We start from the raw sequence: 9,562 nt of genomic DNA on the forward strand, positions 1-9,562 counted from the left end.
AACAGAACACTTTCTTCAAGAAATGAAAACTCACCACTTGTCATCAATCTCCAAACCGAATCAAAGAAACCAGCAATGGGCAATGAATGAGTTCATAAGAAAATTTTAAAATATCTGATTGAGTTACCTCTCATTTAAAATCTGTGATATGTTCTAAATACACACGGGTGAGATTCCATTCAATACTACCAGAAGCATTTTTTACTTTTAGAGAAATAATTACTTTCACAGATTTTAAATCCAAAGCAATAAAATGAAAGATTAAGAATCTTCCAGAAATGTTCTTTCCTCTAAATGTGTTATGAAATCCAAACAGTCTAGCAGACACGTGCAAAGTGCAACTATCTTCCTCTTTTGTAGGTACCTTCATGGGAGGGCAGTGGTCACAGTAATTCTCACTGGTCAAGTAAAAATCAGTAAGGCTTAGAGGAGCAGAATCTTGAATTCAAAAGTCTAAACTCATTGGCAAACTGTCATACCGATGGCAGCGCCGTTTCTGAAATGACAGTCCATGCGACAGGAGAAAGGCTCAGTGTCGCTACTGGGAAGAGAAATTCAAGTTGGCAGTTGCACTGGGGGCTGGGAATATCTGCAGTCCTCAGGCCGCTCCTAGTTCCACTGCCCCGGAGAGGAAGGGAGAGGAAGGGAGAGGAAGGGAGAGGAAGGGAGAGGGAGGGAGAGGAAGGGAGAGGGAGGCTTCTCTACCCGAGGGGGTCACTCCTGCCCTCTACAGTACCTGGGCCCAGTGGCCCCGTTGCGGGCACCAGGTGTCTGTCCTGCCATGACTCTGGAGCCTGAATCATGCTGAGTGAGCCCGTCAGCTGGGCATCCTGCACAAGGCACTGCAGGCAACGAAGGCTCCCAGGTCTCTCCTCACAGACTTCTGCTCACAGGTCAGGGCCCACCTGTGTCACAACCTCTCACAATGACTATAAGGGGCTGGGGGCTGGGTCATTCAGTCTGAGGCACTGTAGGCTTACAGAATAAGGACTGTCCTGATGACCATGGACGAAGGGGGGGAAGGGACTAAGTCAGGGAGGACACACAGCAGAGGGAAGAACTGGTAGACAAAGTGACCTGGAGAGATGGAAGAAAAGGACAGGAGAGCGGAGGGGAGGGCAAAGCAGGGCTGAGGGCCAGCGGTGGCGAGACAAGGGGCAAGAAGGAGCCTAAGGACAGAAGGCTGGGATAGAGAGGGGTTGTCAGGGGACTGTGGCTGCCAGTGACAGAAAGCTGTCTGGAGGGGCTGAAAGTCAGCTTGTTTCACATAACAAGATGGGGTGAGGGGGAGGGCTGTTTGGGCCTGGCTCAGCTGCTTGGTGATGCTAGTCTCCTCCAAGGCTCAAGATGTAGTCCACATCCAGACATCGTGCCTCATTCCAAGGGGGCAGAGAGAGGACAGGGCCAACCCCAGAACTTTCAAGCCTGTCATGTCTTATATATACATGAAAAATCGAATCCCTTTGAAAACATTAAAAATTAAAACATCTGTATATGAAAAGACTTCATAAAGTGACAGCCTGGCCACACATTGAAGGGAAACATTTCCAATGTAATTGACAAAGGATTCCTATCCAGAATGTCTAAAAACGTATAAAGCAAGAGGGACAGGAGCTGCAACTGTTGTCCCTCTCACCATGTGAAGGCTGAGGGGACCTATGCAGAGGACCAAGCACAGAACGAGGGACTCCAAGTACATCTGTCCCTGATCCAAGGTCCAGACTTTCTCATGACCTCCACCACTCAACAGGCAGGAGGAGGGCATGCACTGGGCTCAGGCTTGGGCTGGGTGCAGGGGAGGTGTGGAGAGGGCTCCAGCCTGCGCCTCCCAGGGGAGCAGGGCCTCTGTCCAGCTCTCTTCAGCAGGGCCTGTCCCACCTCCTCTGTCTGACATCATTACTTTCTCTTTGCAGGGAGGGTGGTTCTTGTTCCCCAGAGCAGCCTGTCTCAGGCAGAGAAGCAACTCTGTGAGCAGGGAGAGAATGTGAGTAGGTGGGTCTGAGCTTGAGCAGGCTCACACCTCAGGGCCCTACCACTCCTGCTGCCAAACCAGGAAGGAAGTGGGGCCCAGCTGAGAAGGCGGGGAGGTCCTCTGTCAAAGGGCTTTCCTAAAACCTGGGCCCTGTGAGCAGAAAAGCAGCACCAGCGCTGGAGAGAAATGGCCAGGAGGAAATGGGCCTGGCAAGAAGGCTACATCGGGAAACCCTGGCCCAGGTAGTGCTCCCCCTCTGTCCTTCTCTGTAGGCGCTTTCTGCATGGGGTCTCCGAGGTGTCTCTGTCTTCAGCCTCATCCTTCCTATGGTCTAGCCTGGCTTCTGTCCCTCTCTGGGCTCCCTCTCTGCAGTCCCACTCCATCGGGGGCTTTGCCCTCTTCTGGGGATGCCCCCACCATTGCTTCTGAATGGCCCTCCGGCACCTTCCTCTGCCCTTTGTCCTCCTGGGCCACCTCTCAGCCTGCAAGTCTGTGGGGCTGGGCTGTCCCCTCCCTGCCTGTGGGGCTGCCAGCTCTTCTTGCTCCCAGGCAGCAGAGCCAGGTACTACTGGTTCCCTTACACCCCCTTCCCAGACAAAGGCAGGGGAAAGCCACTGGATTTTCCTTGGCATGGCAAGCAGGGCCTTTTGCAGGTTCAACCCCGTAGGAGCTTACGGGATCCGGTTCTTTCTGATCCACACCCCCAGGGGGTTAGTGGTTTCCCTCTGCATATTGCCTGAGCCCTTGGACCACTGTAATAATGGTTCTGCCAAAGTCCAGGAGTGATGGACAATCCCTGCGGAGTGGCTAAGAGTGTGGGCAAACCTCAGATCCAGGCTTAAACCCTGGCTCAGTGGGCCCCTGGGCTTCTTTCCCTATCTGTGCAATCATAGCAGAACCCGCCACAGCCGCTCCTATGACCATCACTACGTGTTACCTGCTTAGCACAGTGTTTGGCATGGAGCAAGCACTCAATAAAGACTAGATTTATCCATGGGGGGATGGTGGGTGGGCTTATGAGCAATAAAGTTTTTCTAAGGTATAGTTTCCAAGCTTTCTGTGAGAAATATTTCTTCCTTTATAATCTCTAAATACAGGATGGAGCAAAAGTAGGTTTACAGTGGTGAGTATGGGAGTTTATTCTTGTACTATTATTTATTAATTATTGTATTATTTTCCATTATGAACGGTAAGCCTACTTTTGCCCCACCCTGTACAATATATATATATTTTAAAGGGACTGGTTTAACTTTTCTCCTTCTATTGCCTCTCCAGACTGAAAATTTTTTGTAGGTAGGACCTGGCTCTCTGCCTGTGATTTAAACATGGCAACCACAGCCAACATGTTTACAGTACTGACCTGGTGACAGGCATGGCCCTAAGGGATTAGCATGTACTATAGACAGCACGAAAGGTTAAAGACCTAGACTCTACCCCTGATAGTCTGGGATCGCAGGCAAGGTATTTAACTCATCTGGCCTGTTTTCCTGTGTGTAAATGGGGATAATGCAATCTCCTTCCCGGGCTCCTGTTCCCTTCAAAATACTCCCCAGCAGAAAGTGCCGAGTGTAACTGGTTTACTGTACACGCTGCCTCGCAGTGGCTCCCAATCATGGTCCTCTCATCTGCCTCTGCAGGCCACCCCTTCACGGTTTCCTGGTGTGTCTGTCATCTTGATCTGTAACCTGACGCGTGCTCTCTGAGGGACAGGGTGAGGAACCCGAAAGGATGAAGCCATGAAGTGGGGTGGTGGGACCCCTGGGAGGTCAATTCCCCTTCTGTGCCTTTCTCATTTTTTAAATGGACAGAATACTCCCCACTTCATGTGGTTGTTGAGAGTATTAAAGGGGATAATCCATGTAGGGGCTCAGCACTGTGTTAGGCCCATTGCCTGCTCAGGAACTGGAACTATTTTCAAAAAGGCATTTCATGAATCAAGTCATTACTCCCTTCACCACTAGGGGGCGCTCCAGCAGCGCTGAGACGCTGTCATACCAGCCCTTCAGCAGCTCTGCATAAATCCCTCCTAAGCAGCATCAAGGGTTAATTAAGGCTGCTTCATGGACCCCCAAGATGTGTTTAGATCCGGGCCAGGGATCACAGAAATATGTAATTCTGCAAACCAACATTTCTTTTACTTCTGCTTTAAGTCCAAAGCAAATCCTAACACATACACAGTGCTTCTTCCCTTTCCCCAAGTCGCAGGTGGACAAGGTAGAGTCCACCTTCAGACTCTCCCTTCTCCCCCTTCCTCCCTCCATCCTGCCTCTTTCCAGGCTGCTTTGCTTCTCTCCACCTGCCCAGAGTGCTATATCTTCCTTTTTAATCTTGTGCCTTCCTCTGCAGGCTCACTTCTCTTCTCCTCTCCTTCATGGCTGCCTCTTTCCTTCCCTTCCAGGTTCCCCTTTAACTGGATTTCAGACTCACTGAGAACATAAAGGAAGGCCTATAGAAACTGAGGTATATACCATGTTCATGGATGGCGTCTCGGAGCCACAGAGATGTCTATGCCTGCCAAAATTGATCTACACATTGATAATAGGGTATCTCATGGGACACGACAAACTTTGTCCATAAGTTCATGTGGATGTGTCAAAAGCCAAAAGGGCTTCAATGAGAAGAAGATAAACTGGATCTGCACACCAGACACCAAACCTGCTCTAAAGACCCAGCAGGGCAGCATGGGAGTTGTCCAGGCACAGACAAATGAGGCCATGGAGAGATGAGAGAGTTCAGAGACACAGACAGCCCTCCCCACACATACACACTAAGGTTGTGCATTTCACATCAGTAGGACAAAATGACATGGAAGGAAAGTTACTAAATGTCCTTGTATTGGCTATCCAATACAAAATTAAAAATTAGATCTCTATGTCATGTCTTGTATATACATGAAAAATCGAATCCCTTTGAAAACATTAAAAATTAAAACATCTGTATATGGAAGACTTCATAAAGTGACAGCCTAGCCACACATTGAAGGGAAACATTTCCAATGTAATTGACAAAGGATTCCTATCCAGAATGTCTAAAAACGTATAAAGCAAGAGGGACAGGAGCTGCAACTGTTGTCCCTCCCACCATGTGAAGGCTGAGGGGACCTATGCAGAGGACCAAGCACAGAACGAGGAACTCCAAGTACATCTGTCCCTGATCCAAGGTCCAGACTTTCTCATGACCTCCACCACTTAACAGGCAGGAGGAGAGCATGCACTGGGCTCAGGCTTGGGCTGGGTGCGGGGGAGGTGTGGAGAGGGCTCCAGCCTGCGCCTCCCAGGGGAGCAGGGCCTCTGTCCAGCTCTCTTCAGCAGGGCCTGTCCCACCTCCTCTGTCTGACATCATTACTTTCACTTTCTCTTTGCAAGAAAGGTGGGTCCTGCTCCACAGAGGAGCCTGTCTCCAGCAGAGGTTGAGCTAAGTCAAGTGGAGGGCTTCAGATAAGGAGAGAAGGTGGGTCTGAGCTTGAGCAGGCTCACACCTCAGGCCCTCCCACTCCTGCTGCCAAACCAGGAAGGAGGCGGGGCCCAGCTGAGAAGGCGGGGAGGTCCTCTGTCAAGGGGCTTTCCTAAAACCTGGGCCCGTGAGCAGAAAAGCAGCACCAGCGCTGGGGACAAAGGGCTAGTGAGAATCAGGACTGGAAAGAAGACTTCGTTATGAAGCCCTGGCCCAGGTACTGCTCCCCCGCTGTCCCTGTCTGTAGGCCCTTTCTGCACGGGGTCTCCCAGGTGTCTCTGTCCTCAGAGGTGTCTTGTCTCCATGGTCTAGCCTGGCTTCTCTCCCCCTGGGCTCCCTCTCTGCAGCCCCACTCCATGGGAGCTTTGCCCTCTTCTGGGGATGCGCCCACCATTGCTTCTGAGTGGCCCCTCCTGCACCTTCCCCAGCCCTGTGTCCTCCTGGGCCACCTCTCAGCCTGCGAGTCTGTGGGGCTGGGCTGTCCCCTCCCTGCCTGTGGGACTGCCTGCTCTGTGGCCTCCTGTACCTTTCTAACAATTAGAACTGGGCTAAGGGATGAGTGAAGCACTTGCTGCATTTAGTTTTATGCACGTCGATCCACTTTCTACGCTAGTGGCCCCGTTGCGCACACAGTGTGCGATCAGATCTCTGAGCAGGGAGATGAATCCTCTCTTCCAAGATGTCAGCGCTGCGGGCAGAGAGCAGAGTCAGAGTGCCCCAGGCGCACCTGCCACCCTGGGGGTGTAAGTGCCCCAGCAGCAGCAGGAAGCAGAGAAGCATGCCGTGGGCAGGAGACATGCTCCCGGTTTACAGTGGGGTAGAAAAGAGCCTCTCCCCCGACATGACCTGCAACGGCTGGACAGGGCTTTGCCTGGGCAAAGGACCAGCTCTGTCACTTAGCAGCCCTGTGACGTGGGCAGGCCACTCCTCTCTCTGTGTCCTGCTTCCTTCTCTATAAAATGGCGTGACACTCCTAGTTTTGGGGAGGAATAGAGGAGTTCAGATACAAGCTCTAAGAACAGTAGCCAGAGCCTGTGATTTTAGGTGTTAGCCTGATATTTTGAAAAGTAATAAACAAACATAGGTGAAAAGTCAGCCATGAATTGAAACTTGATATTCAAATCGGTAATTTCGGGGTGTAGAGGGTTTCATTACTCATTTCTATTTTTGAATGGTTTGGGCGATGGGTGGGCAGGATCTGGGGTGGGGTTGGGTGTGGGCTGCTGGAAGCAGCAGAGCCAGGGCCGATGGGAGACGGCACGGGTCTCCGCTCTCCCTGCAGCCCCTCTCCTCCTCCTCCCCCCTAGTCTTCCTGCCTGGGAGGCTGCAGGAAAGCTGAAGGGAATGGCTTGGGGGAGGCACAGCCACAGGGCATCCAGGGAGTTGTGTTCAGGAGACACCAGATGGGAGAAACTCCAGGGAACACTGCATTTTCTGGTTTCTCTCTTGCCCCCTGCAACCCATGAGAAGGATGTATCCCGACACCTTCTACTTCCACTTCCACAACATGTTGCCTGCCATGGGGAGGAAAGCCACCTACCTCTGCTTCGAAGTGGAAGGACGGGATCAGGACTTAGTCTACAAGGGTGTCTTTCAAAACGAGGTAGGTGCCCCATGATACTGTCATCAGAGGCTGGAGCTAAGCCAGGGAAGGATGTGGGAAGATTATCATATGTAAAATGCCAGAGGCTTCTTCCCACAACATAGTCTTAAATTCTAACCCTTGATGTCTCCGCTTGACCCTCCTCAAGCCCCACACACGATGGCATTGACTTATCCATGAGGCCTCTTTTAGGGAATCTGCTGGCTATCAGTCTCCGCCTCACCCAGGGGCCTCCTTGGAGGAAAGGGCATTATCTGGCCCTAGGAAGTGCTCTGCTGGCGGGGTCCTCCCCCAGCCACACCCCTGCCTCCTCCAGGCCCAGCATGTGTGATGCCCCAGGGGAGAGCCCACACCCACATCCTGCCTGCCCCCCAGCCTGCTCTGAGCCTCAGCCCAGGTCTCCCTGGATGACTGCAGGCTCAGCAGACACACAGCAAGCCCACCACCCTGCAGCCAACCACTAAGGTCTCCTGTGAAATGTCCCACCACACGCCAGCCCTCCCCTCGCCACCCAGACAGCAGACTGTTTAGAACCCATCATGGGATGGGCAGGGTAGCAGTCCCCACCCACGGGAGCGCGATCGGGGTCACTTAGGTCACTTAACCTTTCCTGCACCCAGTGTTCAGACTTTAAGAGAAACTGATGAATGTAATGTTGATAATGTACTTTGAAATATATCTGAGGTTTTATTTCAACATACAGTAAGGACTCCAAAAGTTCTTCATGAGCTAGTTTACAGTCTTTTGCAGACTACGTCATGGAGACAAGGTGTGTACTTCACAGCTGACACTCGCCTCAGTGCAGGCGAGCCGCATTTCCAGAGCACAGCAGACACCCGCGGCTGTTGGCGCCCCGTGGGCAGCGCAGCTGCGTGGCCTCCCCAGCAGGCAGCGCGGGGAAGCCTGGCCGCAGGGGCCTGGCCTGGGGCAGCACTCAGAGGCCTGTGCCAGGATCGCAGGGCGGGGGGCGCTGGAGTTCATGGGCGAGTGTGGGGAGGGAGGGCCAAATAAAAATGGCGGAGGGGTGAAGTTTAAAAGCGGATCAGTCAATCAACAGCACGCTCCTAGGACTAGTGCTCCCTGCCCCCTGTTCCCTGCTCCCCGGTCCTGCCACATGCCAGCCCTACTAGCCAGAGGTCCCTGTTTCCTCTCCATGCCCTCCAGGTCTGCCAGGGGGCGCCAGGCCATGCAGAACTCTGCTTCCTGGACTGGTTCTGTGACACCTTTGTGTCCCCCAACGTGTCTTACCATGTCACCTGGTACATATCCTGGAGCCCCTGCTTCGAGTGTGCAAAGGTGGTGGAGAGGTTCCTGAATGAGAACAGGAACGTGAGCCTGCGGGTCGCCGCGGCCCGCCTCTACCTGCGTGACCAGGACGATGAGCAGGGGCTTCGAGACCTGTGTGCAGCAGGCGCCGAGCTAGATGTGATGTCCCCCGAGGGTGAGAGGCGAAGGGGTGGGCACAGGGCTGTCAAAGAGACTGGGACCAGGCGGGGCAGGGGGGGTGTGTGTCAGAGAGCCTGAGAATTCCCCAGGGAGTGCGAGTGGAAGGGAACTTGGGAAACTGAGGCAGGAGGGGTGACACCTGGCAGGGAGGAGCCCAGGCCCTGAGTGGGGGAGGCCAGGGGAGGCTCAGGAGAGAAAGGCTGCCAGGCCAGACCTGCCTGCTTCCTCCCCTCTTTACCACAGACTTTAAATACTGCTGGGATCGGTTTGTGTACAACCAGGAGATGCCCTTCAAGTACTGGAAGAATGTGCGTCGATGTTATTACAACATGAAACGGATGCTTAAAGAAGTCCTGTGGTATGAGTTTCCTCAGCTTCCCCAGCCCTCTCCCCTCACTCTGCTCCCGAGTTCTGGCCTCTCCGCTGCCTCAGGCGCCCGCCTCCCGCACACTTCCTCCCTCTACCCCTCAGTGCCAGTAAAGGTGCTCCCCCCCTTTCCTGGGTCCTCCCATCTCACCACAGTAACGAAAACTTGTTATTAAACTGAACCTAAATGGTCACGGATGTGCACCAGTGGGACAGACTTGACTTGCCACAGACTGACTGCTTTTGGTTGCTAGGGCTTCCGCAAGGGACTCTCGGCCCAGGCCCTGGTGACTTTAATGCCCCTAGTCTTTGGGGCAGCTAGAATTAAATAATTTAATTCCTCATTAGGCCTTTGTTGGCGGGGTGAAAGCTCTTCCTGCCCAGCTCCCTTTGTCTCAGGAAGGTAGTCATGAAGCTGATGTGTGTCTCTCTTTGTCAAGCAGGGGATTACCTCGGGGCCTGCGGAGAATTTATGAGTTTGATTTGCAGAAGAAAGACTGTCTCCAAGTTATCTGACACCCGCTGCTGGCTGCCCCCGCTCTGATATGAAAAAGTGCTCCCTAAGAATGAAGAGACAGGCCTCCCTAAGTTCTCCCAAGCTCCCCTCCCCAACTCCCTTGCTCCATTAACAACTCTCTACTTTTGCTTTCTGGAGAAGACAAATTTGACAGATCCCGCTGTCCTCTTTTTTCACTTTGGCCAAATTGAATAAACTTTTCTCT

General features: G+C 52.8%; 1 protein-coding gene across 1 annotated transcript; it reads left to right on the forward strand.

The window, feature by feature from the left end:
* Window positions 1-5,439: 5,439 nt before the first annotated feature.
* Window positions 5,440-9,562, forward strand: LOC107531232 (DNA dC->dU-editing enzyme APOBEC-3C-like). Its single transcript, XM_087814003.1, has 5 exons — window positions 5,440-5,642; window positions 6,896-7,028; window positions 8,193-8,469; window positions 8,718-8,832; window positions 9,284-9,562. The coding sequence occupies exons 1-5, from the start codon at window positions 5,626-5,628 to the stop codon at window positions 9,354-9,356; spliced, it is 615 nt and encodes a 204-aa protein (XP_087670129.1). The 5' UTR covers window positions 5,440-5,625; the 3' UTR covers window positions 9,357-9,562.

This window comes from Miniopterus natalensis, chromosome 2, assembly GCF_054644295.1.
Source record: "Miniopterus natalensis isolate mMinNat1 chromosome 2, mMinNat1.hap1, whole genome shotgun sequence".
NCBI classification, from domain to species: Eukaryota; Metazoa; Chordata; class Mammalia; order Chiroptera; family Miniopteridae; genus Miniopterus; species Miniopterus natalensis.